This window comes from Pseudonaja textilis, chromosome Z (genome assembly GCF_049901715.1).
Source record: "Pseudonaja textilis isolate UNSWEBS1 chromosome Z, rPseTex1.2, whole genome shotgun sequence".
NCBI classification, from domain to species: Eukaryota; Metazoa; Chordata; class Lepidosauria; order Squamata; family Elapidae; genus Pseudonaja; species Pseudonaja textilis.
Genome location: NC_142008.1, coordinates 91,426,720 through 91,452,570, shown reverse-complemented (window position 1 = coordinate 91,452,570; position 25,851 = coordinate 91,426,720). Strand labels below are relative to the sequence as shown.

At 35.1% G+C, this 25,851-nt stretch overlaps 1 protein-coding gene and 1 pseudogene across 1 annotated transcript in view; both read left to right on the top strand.

Annotated features, from left to right (window-relative positions):
• Nucleotides 1-25,851, top strand: part of IKZF3 (IKAROS family zinc finger 3) — a 46,964-nt gene that overhangs the window by 5,045 nt on the left and 16,068 nt on the right. Inside the window, exons 2-6 of the mRNA XM_087918418.1 lie at nt 1,358-1,411; nt 2,219-2,332; nt 14,535-14,798; nt 15,190-15,357; nt 17,324-17,440. Of these exons, the coding sequence (XP_087774544.1) occupies nt 1,358-1,411; nt 2,219-2,332; nt 14,535-14,798; nt 15,190-15,357; nt 17,324-17,440 (717 nt within the window). The remainder of the gene's footprint in view (nt 1-1,357; nt 1,412-2,218; nt 2,333-14,534; nt 14,799-15,189; nt 15,358-17,323; nt 17,441-25,851) is intronic.
• On the top strand, nt 4,860-4,984 carry LOC113447416 (U2 spliceosomal RNA; annotated as a pseudogene).

The window sequence follows — 25,851 nt, the reverse complement described above, 5'->3', positions numbered from 1 at the left end:
TTCAGGAACATCCACAGAGGAGGTCAAAGAAGTCACAATGTAGCCACGACCATGCAATAAAAATGCAAATTTGCACTAAGCTCAGCCTGCAGAGACATTCATTAAATTTTGCATCAGAATCTACCCAGAAATTACATGCATTACTTTAGGAGTGAAATTTCTGTGTTCTCTTCTGATAATTTATTTGCACTTGGAAGTCTGGGACCATATTTAGTTTGTTACATGAATTACACTGCAGGTATCACAAGACATATTGCTCTATGAAAGGTTGGTTTTCAAAAAATAATACAGTTTTTCTTTTAAAAAATCATTAAACATAACATTTAAAAAACATTGAACGTGGTGGAATCGTGTTGACATAATTTTGGGTCATCATTCTAGTGAAATATAATAGAATATAGATCTTATATACATTTGTACATATATGTACACATATATACATTTATACATCCTTGTATCTTCCAACATTCTTGGTATTATTTAAATCTCATGATCACAGATGTCCTCTTAACAACTTTTTTCAATCTTAAACCCTTCCTTTCTGTCCCCACCAATAGTAAAATCTATTCCAAATTATATTCTGATTCATCCTTATTTTTCATCTCTAGTGTTATAACCTATCCATTTCAGCACTAATCAAAATTTTATTTATTACTTCATCTTCACTAGGCATTTCTTTCTCTTTCCACTTCTGGAAAAATACCATTTTTGCTGCAGTGATGATGTATATTATCAAATATAACTCTTCCTTCTTATATTTTTTGGTATAATTTCCAATAAGAAACATTCTGGTCTATGGTCTATTTTAAATCCTATCATTTCTTCCAACCACTTCCCCATCCCGTGCCAAAACTCTTGTGCTTTTTTGATAGTTTCACCATGCATGATAGTATGTGCCTTGTTCTGTCAAACATTTCCAACATTTTGGGGATTGATTTTTATACATTTTAGCCAGCCTAGCTGCCAGGCGGTGCCATCGGTAAAACATTTTAAATAAATTCTCCTTATATATTGTGGCAAACATAATATTTTTGTTCCTCTCCCATAATATTTGCCATTGATCTAATTTTATATTATATCCAAAATCTCTAGCCCATGTCACCATTGTCTCTTTTTTATCTGTTCTTCTTCCAATTTATATGCCAATAAAAATTTATAGGTTTTCCTTATTAACTTATCGTCTTGCCCTGAGAGAATTTTATCTAATGCTGTTTCTTGCCCATTAATGTGAAAGGCCAGTTTTCAAAATAATAGTACAGTTCTGAGCCCATGTAATCCATACCCATTTGCACTACTGAAGTGATACAGTACAGAGTTTACAAGGATTGAATTCTTTCTTTGTGTTTGCCTGTTCTAGATTCCCCAGTTGGCCTGGACCTCAGCCGTTGTCAAGAACAGAGAGAACATGCAGGTTTGGGTCAATAAACTCTCCTCATTTCCTTCCTTAAGAAAACTTCTTACCTGCTTGTGACAGGTCCCTTTTGGGTAATGGTACAGACCTTCCCTGTGGGAAGCTTTATACATATACATATGCATATGCATACACACACACACACACACAGACATAGACACACACACACACACACACACACACACTACATACACATGCACACACACACACACACACATTATATATAAGTTTTATATATACAGTATATAAAGCAATGTATTTATTTATCTTCCTACCTTACCACTTACTACTAAGTCTATGTTATATTATTCAATACTCAGAGTAAAGTAAAGGTAAAGGTTCCCCTCACACATATGTGCTAATCATTCCCGACTCTAAGGGGTGGTGCTCATCTCCATTTCAAAGCTGAAGAGCCAGTGCTGTCCAAAGACAACTCCGTGGCTGGCATGACTAAATGCCAAAGGTTCAGGTGCCACCAAAGTGGTCCCTATTGTTCTACCTGCATTTTTAATGTGCTTTCAAAATGCTAGGTTGGCAGAAGCTGGGACAAGTAACGGGAGCTTACCCCATTACACGGCACTAGGGATTCAAACTGCTGAACTGCCATTTTCAATCAACAAGCTCAGAATCTTAGCCACTGAGCCACCACATCCCTTCTGAGCCACCACGTCTTTCATTTAATACTCAAACTACCCAGTACCTAAAGAACAGCCTAAATGTCTCAAACCTCATCAAAATTCCTGCTACAGTGATTCATCATCTTCCTTATCATTTGTCTTTGTCTTCTTTTCATTAAAACTGTACCAGGTTTACGGGACATTTTGAATGAAGGGAGTCCTAACACATACCATGAAACAGAAAATGTACAGAACAGTGAAGATGAGAAAGAATATAATTCAACTAATGGAAGAGAAGGAGAAGGTAAAGTAGAAGTTGTACAACTAAAATTCATAATTTGGTAAACAGATTATGACAGAAATATATATGTACTTTAACTAAATAAATGAAGTACCAAAATTCTATTTTTTATACAGGTAGTCCTTAACTTACAATTACAACTGAGCCCATCATTTCTGTTGCTCAGTGAAACATTTGTTAAATGACATTTGCCTCATTTTACAACTTTTCTTTTCATATTTGTTAAGTGAATTACTGCAGTTGATAAATTAGTAACAATGGTTAAATGAATCTGGCTTCCCTGTTGATTTTGTTAGCAAAAGAGGATCATGTGACCTTCAGACATGGCAACACTCATAAGTATGAGTCAGTTGCCAAGCATCTGAAGTTTGATCACGTGATCATGGGGATGCAACAAAGGTCATAAGTGTGAAAAATTGTTCTAAGTCACTTTTTTCAGTGCCATTGTAACTTTTTTATGGCCACTAAATGAACTGCTGTAAGTTGAGGACTACCTGTAATAGCATCATCATGAAGACATCAATATAGCAATGTCTTCCATAATCCGAATGGGTCTGCTGGGCTTTTAGACACATAGAACAATGTTTGTGGGAAATTGGGGATGGGGGTGAGGATTAAAAACAGACTGTGGAGTAACAGACACAGGATGAAGATTGGTTGATGGGAGGCAGGAAGTACATGGTGGCAAAAGCAGAAGATGGTAAAATCTTGACTCCTGGGTTACAATCTAACTTGTTCTTGCAAAATTGCCATTAACTGAAGCTTTAGATTGAAATTGGCAGTGGTAGCCTGAATCTTAAGAAAGAAAAAAAACCCTCTCCATGTTAAAAAAAAACTACAAGTTTGGACGGATTCACAGTGCAAATCGACTCAATTTTTTTTTCACCAAGAGAATTTAGCTCGGAAACGTTGTCTTTATCTTTTATAGAGTTAGCAGAACAGTAACTGTCTATGCATCAAAAAAAGTGATAAGCAACAAGGCAGATAAAAAGGAAAAGGTCGTGAACTTCCTCTTTATTTTCCTGCACTGCAGAGACATCAAAGTTTAAGCCAAAAAAAAAGGGGGGGGGAGGGGAGGGAGGGAGGGAGAAGGACCAATTTTATGTGTTTAATATATTCTATTTTGCACACTTCACACTGAAGAGAGGTAACCTATTAAAACAAACAGAAGAAGACAGCCAGGTTTGAACTTACCATGTTTCAGGCACAGCCACTGCTTTTTCCAGAGAAGATAAATTCCTGGCTACTATTATTGGAATTTCTCCCTTTCCCATTATAACCACTTAAACACCACTTAAAGGTGCCTAAGTCACTCTAACATTTCTCTGTTCCACTGCTAACTGCTGTTGTGTGTTTGTATAACATATGAAATATCATGGCTTACAATGTGTTACACAGCATTAGATGGCAATATCTGGGTTCTTACAATATGTCGAAGCACACACTACCGAAGCTCATTGTTGTCTTGCTTAGCATGTTGTGTGAACCAAGGGGATCATTTTCAAATATGTATTTTTTCAATTGCCACTAATAGTCTCTCCCCCATTACTACCATATTTATTTTATTTACTTTTCAACTTAATCAAAACTGATTCTGGAGGTCCCAACATCTAAATTCCCTTCCCCTCTAGTCCTTTGTATCCTGGCCAGCCAAACTTCAAAAATTTAGGAAGCCTAGCAAAAATATGTCATTTTTTTTCCAAAGATGATATATTTTTGCTACTTTTCCTAGACTCTTGAAGTCTAGGTTTTCACATCAGTCCTAAGTTTTCCATATCAGTATTGTTCATAACCATTCCTTTGAGCAGCCAACAGATTTAAGCTTAATTTTGTGCTGCTAATTCAAGATTAAAAATTTTGGTCAGAGTCTTCTGAAACCTCCTTAGCAGTGCATAAAGTGAAGAATGAAAAATAAAAACAGAACAGGTCATTGCTATTCACCAACAGGTCAACAAATTGGTCATTGCTATTGTTGGCACTGATCAATACAGATTTTCAAGGCCATTTCTAGCATGTGCCCATTCCGATAAAATGCTGTCCTTAGAAAAGTGCTGTCCATCCAGCTGGAGTAAGAGATTTTGTTTTGTCTTTCTCAAGCAAATAAGTATCCTACATGCACAATCCTCTTTCAGTTTGCACCATGATCACACTACATTCAAAATAACAGAATAACAGAGTTGGAAGGGACCTTAGATGTCTACTATTCCAACCTCTGCTCAAGCAGGAAGCCCTGTAGCAGTTCAGACAAATTGTTGTCTAATCTCTTCTTAAAATGTCTTAATCATTTGCACAGAAGTTGCAACTGAGAATCTTGAATGCAAATCCTCCTCATGTTCACACCTGCTTGTACAAATAGACTGCATTTGTACCTACTGCCTGTCAGAGAAATAAGGACAGCTACATGTTTGTGTGAACCCCACTCCAGAAGTAAGAGATTAATGGGGGTATCTTGCCTGTGCATAGAAATACATTTCTTTCTCCAATATTACTACACACTTGCTCCCCCTAGTAATAAGTGACATTGAAACTTCTCGCTTCTCGGCCTTTTGGTTAAGATCAAGCGTAGTATCTGTTCCTATCAGTGACATTGAAACCATGCCAAAATTTGCGTCAAGGAGTATTGCAAGCATTATTTCATATTATATAGGACTCCTACAGGTCTTTGAAAGTAGCATGGCGATAAGATAAAGAAAGCCTGAGCATGTGAAATGGCTTTTGTTTTAAAAGAAAAAAAAAGAATAGAGAAAGCTATGTAGAAGAGACAAACAACAATGGGCACAGAAGTCACTTATTCTCATAAACGAAAATGAAGAAGACAATTTTTGTGTCTTCATTCAAAATGGTCCAAATACCTCTGTGGAAGTTTCAAACAACTTCTTTAAAGATATGCCTTTTCTACATGGGAATTTGAAATCATCTATTTGGTGCATGCAAAAAAGGAAAAAATAAGTGCAGCATAAGTGTTCCTACTTCAGGTTTTTAAATTAACTGGTGTGGTGATAGTGGTGTTTTATGGGCAGGAAAGAGGAGCAAAGAAGGTGGGAAAATAAGCCCAAAATACATTTAGGCTTGTAGCTGAGGTTCCAGCCACCCTTGCCTTAGAAGACGTGTGGTTGTGCTAGGAAAGGAAATGCCGTGTTTTTCTAGTCAGAAAATTAGATCTGGTGTACCGTCCTGTTGAGATAGAAAGTGGGGTGCAGCTGAAAAAAGTTAATAAAATGTATTTTTAAAAAAATGAAAGTAGGGTATAACTATGGGGTGATGTAGCAAATTCAACTGATATTTTTCTGCAGAGTTTCACTCAAGCAATTATAGAAATTATAGAAAGGATTAAAAACTTCAAAAAAATTCATGGAACCTGATTCACTACAGTGGCATGGCCTTCCTTTGATTGTGGCCATGATTTGAAACTCATAGTCAGGTTTTATCATTTCTTTTTTTAAATTTTAGTAAAATATAATTCTATACCTAAGAAATCAAAGGATGTGAAGTGTTTCTTCTTTCAATATACATAACACTTAATACAAGCCTTGGCGCACCCTAAAGGCAAGTCTTCTTTTCTAAAGATATTTAATTGTTAAGCATATATGTTTAGCCATAGGAGAGGAAAAGAAAGAGATAGACACAGAGCCAGGGATAACATACAAAGATACATACAGAGAGCAGCATGCATACATGAACAAACATGGTGCAAAAATCATATATATGAGCACCTAACTACTGTATATGATTTTGCACAGCTGCCTTTGTATAAGTAGATTACAGGTAGTCTTCATTTAATGACCATAATAGAGTCTGGAATTTTGACTGGAAATCATTGCATTTGTTAAACAAGTCTCTACATGACTTGATTCAATTTTATGTTTGTATGACAGTTGTAAGGTGAGTCAATGCGCTCATTAAGCAAATCACAGTCATTAAGTGAATTACATGATCATTAACTGGATCCATTCTCCTGAATGGAATTTTTTGACATAAACCAGCAAGAGGTGTCATAAACCATGGTGATGATTGGTGGGATTGTGGAATCCCATGAAGCTAAACTAAGCCATGAAGCTAAACTAAGTGTCTGAGCTGAAATTCTACAATTCCCAAATCCCCTTCACTATTCCAGAATTTGTTATGAAACTAGTTTATCTAGAATGGGCTCTTTAAAAGAGAAAAATAACACCAACCACCATCAATGTAATATTTATTATGCTTTATAAAGTTGCTTCAAATACCTGGATGCAAGCTCCAATATTTAAAAATCTTAATAGTTTTCCATGTCTTTGTTTCGTAAGAATGGCCCTTCCCTTCGCTTCCCTTTTTAGAGGTGAACCAATTTGCACTCTGCATTCATGCTTGGTAGGGAATTCAGAAAGTTTTGTGCTATTTTTAGCTTGTGAAATTTCCACCAGGTGTTTACTGTCTGTTTGAGTTCATTGAGGCATCACCCTAAAACTGAATTATTTAAAAGAAAAACAAGACAAGTTCAAAACTAATCCCTCCCTTACCCCAGCATTTCAGTGGACTGAAAAGAAGAGCAACCCCCCCAAAAAAACCCCAAAATTCACAGTTAGATCCACAAGGCCTATGTAAATCTCTTTCATGAAATTAAAAACAATATATCTGTAATTTCTTCCCCCTCACTTCAGTGAGGTTTGGAATGATAGATATTAAAAGTGGAATGGTGTAAAAGAAATCATGGATAAATGGCTCCTCTTTCCTGTGAACTACCCAGAGAAGCTAAACTGCACATTACCCTCCTAAGCTAACAAGTTTCAAAGTTAGCTTTTATGTCTATAAATTCTTCAGACAAACAAGATACTGAGATCAATGTCAATATTCTTTCTCCATTCTTTTGTTATCAGTTTTTCTCTATGATAAATGCTTACATTCTTCAAGTGTCTCAGATGTTGATAGACATTTTCTATTATTACCATTCATCTTTTAAAATAGATTTTGTGATAAGAGATGGACTTTTCTAATTCAGTTTTTTTTTTGTGGCTTGCTTTGAAGGATCAGGTCTAGTGCCTAATTTTAGGTCAGGATAGAGTCCAGTCACATAGACATTTGACCCTGTGATAGACTGCATATGGCTTCATTTCTTCCTTTGTTTATATACAGAACAAAATCCAGCCATTATTGGATTGTGTAATTATACAATTTAAGACCATTTTTTGTCTCTATAATGCAGGGTGGGAAAGCCTTTGTAATAGCAATTTGGTGAAATATTTTATATCTGCAAAAAAGTATGAAGAATGAAGGATGCATTGCAATTTATCATCACAGAAGTAAAAGTGGAAATTACCTTAGTTATCCGGTCCATCCCTCAGTAAATAAAAGATTCACTGGTTTATCTGTTTGTAGACCTCCAGAGAAAGAGAATAAACAAGATCCAATGACTGATAACTCATTTAGTCTGGAAAGTCCTTTTGTATATGACTTAAGGGTTTTTTGTTTTGTTTTGTTATTGTTGTTAGATAGAATAGAATAGAATACCTTTATTGTCATTGCATTCTACAAATACAATGAAATTTGAAACCTATTCCAGCACAGTGTCCCAAACACCACATCACAATCACACTACAGAATATTTAAAAATTAAAATAATTAAAATAATAATTAAAAATCTAGTCTAAAACCTATCTAAAACATATAGTAAGTTAGATAATTTAAAAATGCCACTATATACATAGGGCTAAATCATTGTTTGATTCAAGACAATTATTGCTTTGGAAAATAAACTGTTTCTCAGTCTATTAGTCCTCATTTTAAGACACTTATAATGCCTCCCTGATGGTAACAGTTCAGAATATGAATGTCCAGGATGAGAATGGACTGTGGAGACCTTTAGTGCTCTAGAAAGGAGTCTGGTCTTCTCAATCTCTTCCAAAGAAGAAAGAGAGCAACCAATGATTTTTTTGTGCTGTGTTTATAACTCTCTGGAGCATCTTCTTATCCACTGCAGAGCATCCAGCATACCACACCATTACACGGTATGCCAAAATGCTCTTGATGGTAGAACAGTAAAAAGTAACCAGCAACTTCTCACCCAGACCACTCTTTTTTAGCAACCTCAGAAAGTGCAGGCACTGTTCAGCCTTCTTTGCAGTGGCCATAGTGTGGACTGACCAAGTAAGTTTGTCAGAAATATGAGTTCCTAGAAATTTAAAACTATGAACTCTTTCCACATAGTCTCCATTGATGTGGGAGAGTCTCTGCTTTGCATCTTCTGAAGTCTATAATCAATTCTTTGGTCTTTTTGATGTTCAGGGTGAGGTTGTGACTCTTGCACCACAAGACCAGTCTGAGAACCTCTGACCTATAGGCCGTCTCGTCTCCTCTTGATATGAGTCCCACCAAAGCGGTGGGTAGGGAGGTGAAATAGCCATGATATAATAGCCTGTTTTAGCTGTCACATTAGCTATTCTGTGAAAAGCCAATGATCTGGGAAAATTAACCAGTTAAAAATCCTAATGTTGAAGAAATATAAATATAAAATAGAAATATTTTGCTCACTTTGTAATCCTGATTCATACTTAATAAGCACAAAGTAGCCATCCTTTCATTTTTGCACTTCTCTGTGTTTTATGATAGTTTAATACAACACAAAATGAGTGCAAAAGTATATTAATTAGAAGGAAAAACTAAGAAAAATATATTTCGAGTTAGTTTTAGTTAGTACTTAATTATTTAAAACATACCTCTTTTTCTTTCATCTATCTATCTATCCATCCATCTACCCTCCCTCCCTCCCACCCATCCATCCATCCATCAATCCATCCATCCATCTTGAGTCCTAAAAGAAGGAAGAGATTGAGTCAGGCAGGAACAATTGTGTAACTGAGTGGACAACTGTTTTTTTATGGCGCTTTGGAGAGATTTGCAGCGTAACTGGTGATCCTTCTCTACAGTTTCAGTAGCCTTAAAACGCTGTGGTTAAGAGGACCTGACTATTTGCAATACCCAAAAGAATTTAAGTAATTTTTGTGCTCTTCAATGAAAATGTCAGGCAAAAATGTGATAATTTTAGGACTATCCCCAGAAGCAAGTACTGAGATAATCCTTGTGTTGGCCTACCCAATAAATTTTCAGGTAGCACTCAAACGTTCTTCATATAGATTGTTAGAGAGCCACCTGCTCTCAAGTATTCAGATTCGAATTTCCTCTGGTACTTTAATTTGATTTTTGCTACCATCTCCATCATGGGTTTCTGGGAATGGCCTGAAAGAATCTCAGTGTGCTTTTATTGTAATGTGGATGCAACCTAAATATTAAATAGTTTTACCATTTTTGCCTAGAGGCAATGTAATTTAATTTGTTACAGCTATGTAAGAGGTTTGATGGGAGTGTGTATCACACAATGCTGCAATGATGTTTTGCTGCATCAAACTCTTAAAGCTAATTGACTGCTGGCAACACATTTTTAGGACATTTTGAACAGGATATTTAGAAAAGGATGGCCTACACATTACTGTTATATAACTTATATATTGATGCAGGTGGGCTGTGTGCCATGCATCTATAAGCAAGAGGTATCTTTATCTTTGAATTATTATAATAAATCAGGTGTGACATTAATTTGTCCCATTATGATGACCGAATTCCTACTATCTGGGGGCATCCTTATTATTATCTATGTATAAAAACTTGAAAGTTGCAACTTGAAAGTTGTTTCAAAGATTATAAATCTTTGGACCCAATTTACTAGTGTGGGTAAAGTAAGGTTTCTTTAGACACGAGAACAAAAAATTCCTTTTCAAATGAACAAAAAAGAAAATATTCCTAGGTGGAACAAAATGGTTGAATTCAGTGTGATTTCAGATTCTCAAAAGTAATACTTCAGTAAATAATGTTCACCTGACATACCTTCAGAAACTGGCTGTTTCCTATTCTACAATGTACTGATTTTCACTGTCTTAAAACAGTATAGTGATAATTGCTGGGATAGATAGGCAAAATAAATTTGAATTTTTGGAGAAGTTGAATTTAGCTTCTAGAATGTTGCTTTTCTTTCATATTATATTGGCTGTCCTGTGAAACCCATTTCACAATATGGATAATGATTCTAGCTCTCAGGAAACTCATATAATTTTATCCTTGTTATATTTTATTTTAAAGTTTCTGCTTCTATACTGGAAAGAAGTTTTAGTTGTATTTATGAGGTGAAGTGATAGAGAAAGCCACTTTTTCCCCCGCAGAGAGTCATTTGTACGGAAGGGAAGGTGAGAAGAAATAATAGTTTAAGAATATAGATAAGAATGGACAGATTTTTAAAAGGCAGCCAATAGCTCCTTCTTCATTGTCAGTATAAATATGATAATTTCAGAATAACATCCTGAAATTTTTCAGTAGTAGTTTTTGTCAGCTAAATATATATAGAATGGGAAACTAAACTACAGCATCCTCTGTAGGTTTGGTCAGATGTTTTACTGAATTCAGTGAGATGTATCCAAACTTATTAGGAGACAATACATTTTCAGTCCAAATATATAAATTCTGATATTTCCAGTTTTCATCAACTGGAACAACACTGGACATTTTAAATAAGAGACTGATATTGTATAGGGTTTCCTGCCTGAGCAGTGGGTTGGACTAGAAGACCTCACAGGTACCTTTCAACTCTGTTATTCTTGATGAGTTTTTGCTATTTTCAATAGGCAGTAAGAAAGCCACTATAGTGTCATAGTTATTAGTTAAGGCATTGGACAGTCTTGGGAGGGTTCTAGTTTGGTCCATCCTCAGCCTTGGAAAGTCCAGGGTCATCTTGCCTCCCTTCTCCACGCCTTTCAGGTAAATAATTACAAGAGGGTTGTGATGAGGGAGGGAAAGGGGAGATAAGACTGACTACCATGATACAAAAAGCAAAGTAAAAATCTAATAAACTGTAATGGTTTGGAAGTAGTAGGGTTTAAGGAAAGCTTCCAGATCAGACTTAAAAAAAACAAAAACAACCAAGCAAGCATACTGCCACAAGCATGATTTTTTTTTTATCCTCTAGAAGTAAACTGTCAATGCAAGACTGTTCTCATTGGTGCCTATTTTTTGCTAGTCAGACTATTTATTTATTTATTGACTATGCACAGGGTAACTCTTACAACATTATTTGAACTGTGTTGCTTGTGATCAAAGTTATTTTCTATGTTTGGTTTTCTGCCAGCCAGCACACATTTTCCATTGACTTTTTAAATAAAGTGCATTAAAAAGCTCAAGGTTTTATGTGGGTTAGCTTTCCACAGCTGGAGCATGATAAAAAAAAAATCAGGAGGAAGATTCAGGTGCATCCTTTCAGTTTCCTACCAGAAGCTATCAAAGGCTGAGATGCTTATACCAAAGCAGGTGATTTAGAAGAAAGGCAAACAAGCCGATATTTTTACCATGGAGGAACCTCAAGAAAAGAGAAAAATATATCAGAATGAGTTATATATACCCAGTGGAGTTCCCAGAAAAAAAACACCTCCCCAAATAGAGGACTGGTTTTCTTTTGTGCAACAACAAAAAACTCCTGACTTTCTGGAACAGTTGTAGAATTGGCACGATTTGTAGTATCTTATTATTTTGCAGAATTCAGCATTGAGAAGTATGTAAACACTTTTGCAGGCAAGGTTAATAAATCAGGCAACATGAGATAGTTCTCTAAAAGACATTCCCCTTTTCTGAATCCCTCTTTCTCTTCTCCTTAGTACTGAACTACAAAAATGGAAGGGCTATTTTTCTGCTTTAACTGCTTATGTCTAACTGCTGGATATTCCTTTGTTGCCTGACCTGAGGAAATGTTCTTCAGCAATGCTTCTTTCTCACTTAGAATCTGCAATACAAAAGTTGTGAGAAATATTGTAGTTCATATCCTCTTAGGATGGTTGAAACTGTAAGGCAGGTTCACAGTTATCATTTTAAGTGTTTTAGAATATTGACATTTTCTTGTTTTGGGGATTTTCATATACCATTATTAATCCAGTAAGAGAATACATTTTAGTAATGCTTCTGAAAGGTCTCAAATAAGATGTTGTTTATGTGGTACCTCATGGTACTTCTGAAAACACAGAATACTAAACTTTTTTCTTTGAATTGGGATATATCAGCTTATTTCAAGAAGCTTTCACAATCTATATGGACAGTTCTAAGCCAACAACTGCAGTTGTACTGCTTATCCCTCCCATCCTTCAGTCTCCTATTATCTAATCCAGGGATCTCCAACTTGAAACTTTAAGACTTGTGGACTCCAACTCCCAGAATTCCTCAGCCAGCCATGTCTTAAAGTTGTTAAGTTGGACCCGTAATACCTGGATTTTCCAATGTCTAGGCTTACTTTCTATCCTTTCACTCCACAACATCCAATTGACCCAGATGCATGTTGGCATATTGATTGATTTCTTGGTTTATGGCCTAGACCAGTAAATAATGGTATGGTCATAGGAAAAGGACGTTGCTGAAACACCAATGTTACAATTTAGGTTGCAACAAAAGTCCTGGTGACTGGAAACTTTTTGTTTACGTACAGTATATTTATAATTAACTCTCCCTCATATCACTTCTCTTCAAACTGTATAGAATTTACTAATGTGCATATATCCATAAATAGATGAAGCATGTTGGTGAAGACTATGAGTATGAACAATTCCTTTTCTTTTGAGACACTGTTATTCATGAGTTAAAAAGAAAATGAACATTGATTGGGAGACATTTCTCTTCAATTATCCCACTTACAAGCCTAAACTGAAAATTCAATCATATCTAAACTATTTTAGTGATTTGCCACAAATGCTTCCAAAGTAGTGGTAATCATGTCTTTTAAAAAGGAACTCTTAGTGGAAGTTAGCATTTGAGCTGATATTACATCTTCCAAATTCCAACCTATTTTGAATATGATTTGTGATATAAGTGATGTCAAGAGGAATGAGTACTCAGAATGAAGTCCTGTTACTTGAAATCCATTATTACAATGCTTATGCTGGAAATAGACAGTTTTTAGGAAACTGAAAATAAAGATCCCCTTCATTCAGAATCAATTTACTACATTTATATTTGCTCAATGGCATGTCAGTCTATATTGCTGAACAATGAAAATGTGCAAAGAGAATGACATCTGCAAGTAAGGTTCATTAAACAAGTTAAATGAATGTTTTCTAAATCAGAACATAAAAGAAGATTTCTGTATCAAACTGAATGTTCACTTTAAAATTCTATTCAGTTTTGACATCAGAACTGAGAGAGCCAGGCAAATGTACTGGATAAGGCATCAGGCTAGAAATGGAGAGATGGTAAGCTCTAGCTTAAGCACAAAGCCAGATGGCTGATTTTGGGCTAGTCAGTTTCTCTCAGCTCTAGGAAGGAGGTAATGGCTCTTCTCTCCTCTCCCCTCCCCTCCTCTCTCCTCTCCTGGAAAATATTGAATGTAATGGTAGGATTTTATTGATCTGTAGTACATTTCATTGTGCATATGACTGATTAATTTTATCAAAGAAGCTGAAAAATATGGAGGAAGGAAATAAGAAAATGTAAAAATACTATTAAACATCAATAATAATAATAATAATAATAATAATAATAATAATAATAATAATAATAATTTGCCTGTAGCAAAGAACTGGTGGGATCATAAGCCTGAAAAAGTGGTCGAAAATGAGCATGCAAAACTACTGTGGGACTTCCGAATACAGACTGACAAAGTTTTGGAACACAATACCCCGAATATCACAATTGTGGAGAAGGAAAAAGTGTGGATCGTCGACATTGCCATACCTGGTGACAACAGAATCGACAAGAAACAACTTGAAAAAAATCACCAGATATCAGGACTTGAAAATCAAACTGCAAAGACTCTGGAATAAACCAGTGCAGGTGGTTCCAGTGGTACCTGGCACACTGGGTGCTGTGCCTAAAGACCTCGGCAAGCACTTAAAAACAATTGGTGCTGACAAAATCACCATTGGTGAGCTGCAGAAGGCCACCTTAATGGGATCTGCCTGCATAATCCATCGATACATCATTCACTCCTAAACACTTGGGAGGTGTTTGACTAGTGATTTGTGATACGAAACCCAGCATAGTTATCTTGTTTGCTGTGTTGTTTTGGACACATATTTTGTTGTGAATATAATAATAATAATAATAATAATAATAATAATAATAATAATAATAATAATAATAATAATTCTCTTCATTCTGTTAAGATTTATATTGATATTTTATTTTGGGACCATGTTGATGTTATTTCCAGAAGACAGCATGCTTAAGACCAAATGTGACTATGATGAAAAACAAGATGGAATTTTGAAGTCTGAGCCGATAGAAATTGGAGAAGAACCCAGGATCCTTTATAACTGCAAGCCAGAGTATGGAGACTATGATCCTATGGAACTGGAGAGGCATTCTGAACCATGTGACCTTGTCAAATCAAATACTGCAAAACTGAAGTGTGACATCTGTGGATTGGGCTGTGTCAGCCTCAACGTTCTCGTGGTTCACAAACGCAGCCATACTGGTAATTATCATTCATTCAGAAGAAAGATCTCATTTGAAAATATTTCATCTGAGGTTGTTCCATTAGCTACTGAAATGCATTAAATTGAGCAGAACCCAGATCAAGCACGATAGAGTGGCACAACTTAGGGGGCATGTATATGTATATATGTTGGGGAGGAGGGTACTATGAATATGTTGTTACTCTTATGCACTCTAAAAGGAAATTGTTTTGATAAAGAAAGCTATTGGCAACTGAGGGAAACTGCAATACAATCAGAAACATCTCAGGTTAGTAGAAGGCTTAATGGAATAAATCAACCCCATGGTTCTTATGGCAGAATAATTTGGATTTATCTTTAGCTAAGACCATAGTGCTCTAATAATCACTCCACTGTCATGCTGTTTTTAAGGTGAGCGCCCTTTCCATTGTAATCAGTGTGGAGCCTCATTTACTCAGAAAGGAAATCTTCTCCGCCATGTTAAACTTCACACTGGGGAAAAGCCATTCAAATGTCATCTTTGTAGCTATGCTTGTCAAAGAAGAGACGCACTCACAGGTCACTTAAGGACACATTCTGGTAAGTGTATATTTCTCTTAAGATTCATTGCCTTAGTTCCTTTATTTCTGTTTTTATCAGCTGTATTTCAATTCTTTATTATTATTATTGCCTGTTTTAAAACCATAAATGAAAAAGTAAGTCTTTATCTAATCTACATCATTATCATATATATCCAATTTCATGATAGCTCTATCCAATTCCTGCATAATTTTGTAATTTTTCATGCATAAAATTTTATTTATTTTCTTCTTTTGTTATTGGAGGTAATTTTCCCTCGCCATGTTTTTGTCTCTCTCTGTGTGGGCATATTCTGCAATTCTATACATGTATTTGTTTACCCTTCTCAGATTACAACATGGATCAGAAAATTATGTTATTTGAGATAATATATTTCTCTATATAGAATTGCAAGTCCATATTGTAAGCTGAGAAGTGGAAATTAGTTCAGTTTCCTTAACAATGATCAAATTCTCTTTCATATTAACCAAGAAAAATCATTTTACAAGCACAGCCTCTATAAGAATTCATTAATTACATCGGAATGATCAATGTGATAAAACCAATCTAATTTTGTTATTGTGGCAAGTAAGGAACAAAAATTCTGAGGGAAATGGACAGTTAAGAAATAGGAAATATACAGAAAATAAATAAACAAACAACAGTATAAAACCGGGCTGTCAAACTCCTGGACCATGGGCCATATACATCACGCGCTGGCCATGCCCATGCTCAGTTGAGCAAAGGGGGAAAAAGTCCAGATATGTCACATGATGCCACCTTGACAACATGAGCTTGACACCCCTGGTATAAAAGATCCAGGGAGAGAAGACTTTATTTTATATTAAGAGCTAAGAAATAAAGAATTACAAAGAAAACTAGTCAATACCCCGAAGAAAGGTTGAGAATACTGATGGCACTACTTTACTGCTGCTGTTTTTTTCTTGTCAACTTCTCAGAGGTAGCCTAAAGATAATTTTTTATTGTTGTTGTTGTTATTATTATTATTATTATTGTTATTGTTGTTGTTGTTGTTTTTATTTCAGGATTTGTGGCTCGCAATACTAAAAATAAATGAAAATCAGAACAATAGCTTGTGCTTCAACAGCTCCTCTAGCTACTGAGGCCTTCGCAGCCCTCTCCCACAAAGAAGGGAGGAAGGAGGAAGAGAGGGAGGGAGGGAGGGAAGGAAGGAAGGAAGGAAGGAAGGAAGGAAGGAAGGAATATTAGTAGCGCCTCTCACTGCTAGTTTATCCAACATAGAGGCATACGGGACACTGACAAAACAATCTAATGCTCTACACTTTATATCTGGACAGCTGAGATATAGCTGCAGAGGAGTCATTCTGGTATCTCCTTAATGGAACATAAAGTTCAGGAAACATGAGGAGGTATTAAGCAACAGGTCTCATTAGCATGGAAACAGAGTTGCAGTTCATCCAAAAGCAAATCAAAGCAAAGCAAAGCAAATCTCTAGCTTTGCAGTGGTTTCCAGTACATCACTGATGAATCATATATTGTATAAATGAGCTAAGGTTTCCATTGCTGACAGCATGGAAATACAAAGGTTCAGACAGAGCCAACTTCTTCAAGTCAAAATGAGGTCTTGTGCATCATGATGTCATTGTACAAATGTTGTCAATTAAGTAATTGCCTGTGATATCATTTCTCTCTCTCACACGCACCCAATTCCTCCACATACATTCATGAGACCATGGCTTTTTTAGACTAAAATACCTTTCTTGTGCAGCATTATCCAGAGAAAAGCAAAAAAGCTTCTTCCTTCTGTTAATCAGATATATTTAGATTAGGAAATCAAACATTCCCACTTTACGGCACATTTCATTATTTCAGTCTTAAGCCTATTGGTTATTTAACCTGGCAGGGCTGCTCTGGGGATTAACAGGTCATGATTTGAAGTACTTGATATGTTAAAATGATATCATATTTATTACATAACATCTATAAACCAAATACTCATTTCCAGTGGAGAAACCATTCAAGTGTGAATTCTGTGGACGGAGTTATAAGCAGAGAAGTTCATTAGAGGAACACAAAGAAAGATGTCGGACATACCTGCAGAATGCTAGTCTCAGTGAAGCTGGTGAGCAGTTGGGAATTCTTAATTGCTGTGTTGGAACAGTCTTGTTGGGAATCTTATTTCCCTTTTGCTGTAAGGAAGAGTGATGGAATTATGTGATTAAATGAATATAATATGGGAATTTAAATATCATAGAAGTAGTCCTCACTTAATGACCACAATCAACCCGAAAGCGATACTATTGCTAAATGATGAGGTTGTTAAGTAAATTATCGTGTCACTGCAATGGACTGCAAATCTCATTTTCTCCACAGTTATTAAGTGAATTACCCAAGATCATTAAGCGAGGCATCACATGACTGCAACTTGTGATTTTATTGCCGGTTTCTCTCAATTGTATCACTGAAGGAATGGCATTTAAAAAACAACTGTGTCTGTCTTAAGGCATAGACTGCTCCAAAATGGCATCCCAGTTCAAATGGCTTTCATTGTGGTCTGCTACCGCTACAGTGAGAATTTCTGGCAAAGGATATAGTCATTTTATATTTGTTTGTTTATTTATTTATCAATCTTCTTAACCATCTTTCTCCTTCATGCACGTTTTTTCCTTACTGGACTAAAAATAATGGTTGATGTACAACTGCATTTAGCATTTGTTAATATTTTATAGTTTTCTAGTTTATGATAAAAATTGATAAAAAAAAATTGCAGAAATATGGATTTAAAAATCACAGGCCTTTGTTCAATGCAGTACTTCAAAATTCATATTTGAAATTTGGCAAATAGGGTATTTTGAGGTAATATCAATTATTTATCAATATTTCAAGTAGTAAAGATCTCTGATCATAATATTGTATCAAAAATAACACAACAGTTGGAATTATTAATATTATTGAAAAGAAACCTACTCATTTTTTAAATCATAAATGACAGATTAAAAAAGATATTGCCCAAATTCAGGGTAGCTATGTGGCTATATCAAACTTGTCTATATCAAATTTAACTGGTCTATTGGAAGAGAAAATATGGGGATTTTCCATATTACTTACATACTAAGATGTCTAATTACCTAACACTAACCTTTGTTTGACTGCTCCTATGGAATTCGTCACTCATGATAATTTTAACATTTGTGACCACAGGGCTGAGAACACTGGGGGAAGGTAGGGAGGTGCATGTAGCATTAAATTCAAATGTGGCTCCCATGCTTGATTGGAGATTCATATCAGACCATTAGCAGGTTCTCTTTTTCCGTCTTCCATTCCTTTGGTGACCACATCATTTGGTGTTACAGGAAACAGTGTCGTTCATTCAGGTCACGCTTAATATTTCTGAGGTTTTTGTTAACCAGCTCTCTTGCTCTGAAAAAATGTGAAACTATAGGTCTGGAATGACAAATGTCACATGAACAGTGTGAACTGCTTCTCCAAAAGACTCACCATTGTAATAATAATGAAATAGAGAATCAAAGGATATAGAGAGAAATGGGATAAAGATAAATATTACAGGTAGGATTAGTTAGTTATAACTTATGATGATGCTTTTAGTTATTCTTATTATTCCTTGATAGTTTTTCCCATTCTATAATTTAAGTTGGAATATCCTTTAACATCACCACAGTGGTTCAATAGATGACATTTAAGTTAATGTCATATGTACATAAGTATTAGAGATACTAGCTTTAATTGGGTTGATTGGTTAAATTACATTTAAATATATTAAGGTTTGAAAAAAATGGTTCACAAATATATTTTTATTTATTTTTTTATAATATATCAGAAATATATTTTGTTGCAACCATTTAACCAATTTATTTTTATCAATTAATTTAAATTACATTTTTTATTCACTTGAAATATTTATTCTATAGTTGCAGCATTATTTTGCATTTTGAAGCAACACCTGATTTGAAACATTGCTTTGAATTTTTTACTTTTTTAGTGTAGTATTTCAAATTAAAACACATCTATTAGCAAAACACATTTGTATATAGTTGGGCAAAATACATGCAAAATGCATCTATTAGAAAAATATGCACAAAATATTTATCAAGTTTATCATGTATAATCTAAAAATATTAAATATTCCATGTACAATTTTATAATGACCTGTTGATTATGTGATAAATTTTATATTGTATGTGAAATGGAAGCATGAACATTTTAGTTGGAAAAATGAGAAACCAAGAATCCATAAGTGACAGATTTACCCATCTCTAGTTATAAGTCAAGAAGTATTTTTTTTTTGTCTAGTTGCATTTACATTAAGTCAGCTTAAACAGACCAGATTCCTATTAGTGGAACTTGTATACTATATATGCTTTAGTATAGAGCTTACTGAAGCTATACAATATGGAGACAAACCCCATAAATTAATATTTTCCATGTGATCTGAGCGTTTCCCCCCTAGCCACATGTAAAATGTAAAATGCAAGCCACATGGAAAGAAATATGGTGAGATTATACATTATTTAGAAATAAGTATTTAGAAATTTATTTATATAATTATTTTAAAATGTTATTTAATTAATTATTTAGAAAAATATTTTATTTAGAAATAATTATGTGATCACTCCAACCAATTAACTTCTTGAACTGTTTATATGCTGTACAATAGAGAACACTTGTGAACTGAAACTGACATAGCATCCCATACAAAAACTCTATGCATATTAAAAACTAAAAGACTTTTAGACATTGCAATGCACTGCAGTAAAAAAAAAAAACTATATACAAAATGTGCATGAGATGAAAAATGGGCACAAAATATATAAATATTTGAAAAGTGTATCTCCTATTTTGGGGGACTGGAAACATACACAGAAAAAGTCACAATTAGGAATATCTAGATTTTGATGTGGGTTTTTGAATATTTTGAAATTTTAAAATTACAGAAATAAGCAAAATTAAACATTAAATTCCATACTATTCTAACTGATGCAACTGTTTCAAGAGATACTCCACTTTTACTACATTTCAATCCGGTTGGAACTTTCCATCCCAACCAATGTTCCAAAATTTGAAAAGAATTCCAAGATTGCCTTAAATTGGAAAATTAACACTGATTGTTGGCTTTGGCTTTTTTGGTGCTCTCAAGTCAGGATTGGAACTCACATTCTTATAGTGCCTAGGCTGTTGCCTTAACTGCTACAACAAAGAGGCTGATATATAGTGGGATTCTGTCTTTTTTTTTTTTTGGTCAAGATAATGTCCTAAGAAAGAAACAAAAAGTCACAGCAGTGGTTAATCATACTCTTCCTCCTCACCAGTTCTGACTTATTTCCAGAGCAGGATTTAGGAAATACGTGTTTTGATGGCCCTATGCCTTCAGTAGCATTTGCTGTGTAAAGTGCAAGTTGGCAAATTAAGTAATCTGCCTTGGTCCCATTTTTATGACTAATATCAGAGCCAATTCAAATAACTCTGAATTTTAAATTTTCAAAACATATCTAGGGAGAACTAACAGAGCAACAGGCTTTATATGTGTTACAATATTATATCTATATAATGCTTTTTAAGCATTTCTTTCTTTCATGGCAAACCTCTTCCAGTAGGGCAGATCTTAGCCTAGACAGCAATGAGTCTTTAAGCCATCAATTTGGTCCATGCAAAGAACAATGCCTCCTCCCAGTAGATTCTTCTCACTTGCTTAATCCAAGGAGCTGAAATTCAGAATGGATAGTATTTGGTTAAAAAAAGTTCCAAGTTTTTTTGTGTTTTAAATTTTATTTTAAGATACATATTAGAACAAAGTGATTTGTGTGAAACTGAATATGAAATTCTGGGTCTGCTTTTGCTGTGAATGAGTGACCTAGAGCAGTTGGTCTCCAGTGGGCTGGGGACCACTGGTGGTCTGCAAGAAGATTGTGGTGGTCCACAGAGAAATGTCACCCCCAAAGCAATTAATCCAGGGTGTGTGGAACCACAAGGCTGCGCCGCCCACTTGGCCTGCGGGAACACAAGGCTTGTGTCACTTGCATTGCGAACAACACAAAGTAGTGAGGGGAGGCAGGAAAGGGCGGAGGGTGGGGAACTTGCCCCACCTGCCCACCCTCCTAGCCTGGCCACTGGGCTGCTTCTTTCCACTTCTTTCTTCTTCTGCTTTTGGCTGCATGCAAGGAAAGCAGCAAAAGTCTTTCTTTCTCTCCCCCAAACTCCACCAGAAATGAGTCTTTGGGATCCTGCAAGGCATCCTGCTCCAAGAGGCTACACTGGCAAAGACTCATTTCTGGTGGAGTTTGGGGGAGAGAAGGAAAGACTTCTGCTGCCTCTGCTGCTTTCCTTACATGAAGCCAAAAGTCTCTCTCTCTCCCTCCCCCCTGAGAACAGAGCTGGAGACTGGTTTTCTGCGATTCCAAATAACAACGGATCGATTGGTAGGAAAACAGGGTGGGGAATTTTCCTGCAGGCTTTTTGGGGGATTTTCCCAGGGTCTCTGGTCTGGGATTTAAAATATGAGTTTGATGGTCCCTGAGATCCAAAAGGTTGGCGACCCCTGACCTAGAGTATGTTTAGCATTTGTTCCTATCTTTCAAACAAAGGAAAAATATGTTAAGGACAAACTACTTTTTAGCAAGTTTGTCTGCTTTCATAAATCTTCTCATTAAGAAACTACTGATAAACTTGTTGCACTCAGAGGAACATATTTTGAAAACCACAATTCCAGACTATGTTAGTACTGCATTAAATATAATTGATAAGTGTTATTTCAGGTCTGCTGAAAGTATCAACAGTCATTTAAATAATAAAAAAAAAATCTCATCAGATTCTTTTCTGCATTATTCTTTTTTGCTTTTATTTGTGCTCCCATTTTGCAACCTGCATTCTTCTTGTTTTATTTCATTATTTTTAATATAAAAATAAGAGACACTGGATTGAAATGCATAACTATTTTATATTATAAAATGATGATAGAGTTTGGGCACTAAGTGCAATCATCTACTGCAGGAGTACAAATAAACTTCATATCCAAACAAATGGGAGATTTCCTATTCTCCCCATCTTCTGTGTAACACCTGCTTAGACTTTTAACAGTATTTTTTTTAGCCACACTCAGTTTTTATTTCTCAAGGCTAAATATTTCCAATTCTTTCAATCTCTCTGAACAGGAAGTAGTTTCTAATTCCCAAATTGTCCTTTTCAAAAAAATTCTCAACCTTTTTAAAATGCAGGGACACATTCAAAACTGAATACAGATCTTAAAATGGGGGGTGCCCAATGTGGAATAAAGTGGAAATACTACTTTATAGATTTGGAAACTATGCTTTTGTTGATGTAGCCTAAAATTGGCCTTAATGTTTCTGCAGCCAGATCTATTGAGTCGTGTTTGGTTTCTAATGAACATAGATATATAATATTATTTCAGTCTTTGAAAGATTGAAATATTATTTCAGTCTTCTAGGAAGAGAATCTCAAATACGGTGATCTAGTATGATGAATGAATTTGCATAACCCACCACATGAATAAAACTAATGATTTCATGTGGGTTAGGACTGGGCAAAAAAATAAAAATACTATTTAAAAAATAACTCATGTATCAAAACAGTGCTAGAACCTCAGAACTTAGAAATATGTCTGATTGGAAATGTAAAACTGTTTTTTTTTTTAATGGCCAGGATAAATTTGCTTATCTTTGAAACCCAAACCAAGCATATTGTCAAGTAAAATAACATATTTTGATATTATTTTTTCATGAGACAAAATGCAAATATAGGCAAAAACTTAATTTCCATACTGATTTTAGCTGGCATGTGGATCAGAATGAATATTGATTTTGTTATAACTTACTCTCTCCCCACTTTGTTATTTTTACTCAAGAAAGTCCAAAAAAAGAATAGAAATGAATGGTGTTTTTTTCCCTGAGCTATTACGATCATAAGAAAATTCCAACTTCCTTTAAATCACCTGCTGTTAAAAAACTAAAGCTTGCAAACAGCTAAAGCCTTTAAATTGGGCTTGGCATTCTTTCCCCATGTAGTTCCACTGCCATAAAGCGATTGCCTGGTCATCTATTTCCTTTAGACTCTGATACTTGAAAATCTCGTCCCCTGTTCTTGCAACTCCCTCTTCCCTGTAGTCTGATAGCTACCTCCCTTCCTCATCCAAAATTCCATAATTCATAATTCGATAGACCTGCTGAAGGAATAATTATTCTTCCTTAAAAAGTTAAATGTGGTGGGGGTTGTGGGGGGTGGGAAAAGAAAAACCACAAACAAAACAAAACATATTAGTCTTTATACAGGCTCTGGAAATATAATCTTGGTTTGTTTGTTTTGTTTTTTGCTTAGCAAAATTTTGCATTGAAGTGGTAAGCCGGCTCATAAAAAACTGCTGAGAAGGCATTCTCTCAGGAACCTTCCAATCTTGCAACTCCTCAAGGTTTTTGACAAATACTTTGAGACATTGTTGTAGAGCTTTATATCATCAGCAGATTTGATAAGCATTACCTCTTTCCTCAACCAAATGACTAACAAAAATCATTGAAACACAGGACTGAATCTTGTTACACTTCACTCCTACCTGAGTTCAGTCGTCCATTTTCAAGCAGATTTTCTGATGTTAGAGCATGATCGTTGATTGAGCTATATAACTACTTATGACAGTTATACTTAAGTAGCTGCTAATCAGAACGTCATGAGATATTTTACGCACTCCATTGCTGAAATATATTACAAACTATGTTGCATATGCAACTTTGCTATAATCTACTAATGAAGAATAGGATATAGTTAATCTGGCAAAAGCAATTATTAATAAACCCCATGTATTTACCATATTTTTTTCAAGGTGCTCACATATATTGTCTGTTTTACAGAATTTTTTAATAAACTATTTCATAAAACTATACTCTGGTTAAAAAAATGGTTAGGAAAATTTATTTAAGCTTTTTCTTCTCCAAGATGTATCTTTGTTTTTAGGGGACATTTTATTTAATTTACAAAGAATTGTAATATGGAGAGAGGAAGCTTTTTATTCGGAACTTTAAAAAAAAAGCCCTATTAGATAGATTAAAAGACCATAATGTAAGATTTTGCTTTAAAAAAGAGGCAATAGGAATATTTTTGGGAAATAAAAAGAAAGCCCACTTTGAAAAAATCACATAACTGGGAAAATTATGTACATCCAGACAAGATCAAAATTAGAACATTTCACTTAAACTGTATGCAAATTCTAGAATTTGACAAATTGTTTGGGAAAGAAGGCAATCTCAAGAGACTAGAAACGTGCTTGGACAACTGCTTTTCAAAATTATAATCAATTCAGATTAAGAAATTCTTACTAATGTTAGTGCACTATATCTCTCAGCTAAAATTATGTCCTGTTGAAGTTAATAAAGGAGCAAAACATCAAATCTTATGAGGTAAAGGTATGCATCTCTCTCTCTCTCTCTCTGTGTAGAGGTAGCCAGTTTCCCAGGGTTTCTTAGAGATGCCAACACCACCAGGCCAATTCCCCCATTCCATTGGACTGTCAGAATGATTAGTGCCATCAGACTCCTGAAAACACCAATTCTCTATGCAGGAAGACTAAACATGACTAAAAACACAATTTCAATTGTTTTACATTTTCATCTGCATCTAGAAGTCACTTCTTACATGACTGCAGCCTGCCCTGATGCCTACTGAAGCAAATTGACATGTTATCCTTGGGGGAAGTTACCATGTGATTCTACACTGATAGGAATTGGGATATAACTGCAATGAAACACTCAGTAAGACTCACAAAATATTAAGAAAATGGAAACAAGGGGAAGTTTTATTATGGCAATTATTCAATTTACCAGCCTACCTCCTTGGTTTGGCTGTGGGACAAATCATTGTAATAATATGTAATAAGAATATTTCCCAACCAAGAAACCCCCTACATTCTGTTGTTTTGTCTTCATGGTACTCTAAAAATATGACCATAATAAAACAAAATATGACGATAATAATAAAACAAAATATGACCATACTGTACTATTCCATACAAATTAAGAGAAAAATGCAATGTAGATAGAATTTAGCATGTGGTATGAACCCAGCCACCATGAAATTTTGTTGTGCAAGTTTATTTCTTGCTAATATTACTACTGTAACCATCATTATTTCTATGATCTCTTGTATGTGAAATAGTCTCATAGCAGTCTATTCTTATTGAGAAATTCTGCATATAGCTTAGTGATAATATACTGCAATCATGAATATTACTGTCACTATTAATAATAAGTAATGTTTCATAGGGTGAATATAGTAAGATTTCATTTCAGTGGATCAGCATTTCAAGGGTTTGAATATTCAACATGCGCCCTTGTGTTTACATCTTCAGAGGCCGTTCTGCAGGTGCCTGGCTATCTTTCTCAAAATCAGATGGAAATTTGGGCGGGACAAGATCTTCCTCTGTGTTTCATAAACTACCAGGTCAAGCTTGTTCATTAACAAGAGGAAGTGTATAATCAAGATGTTAATTCTGTGAGGCTTTGTGAATCTGAGAAT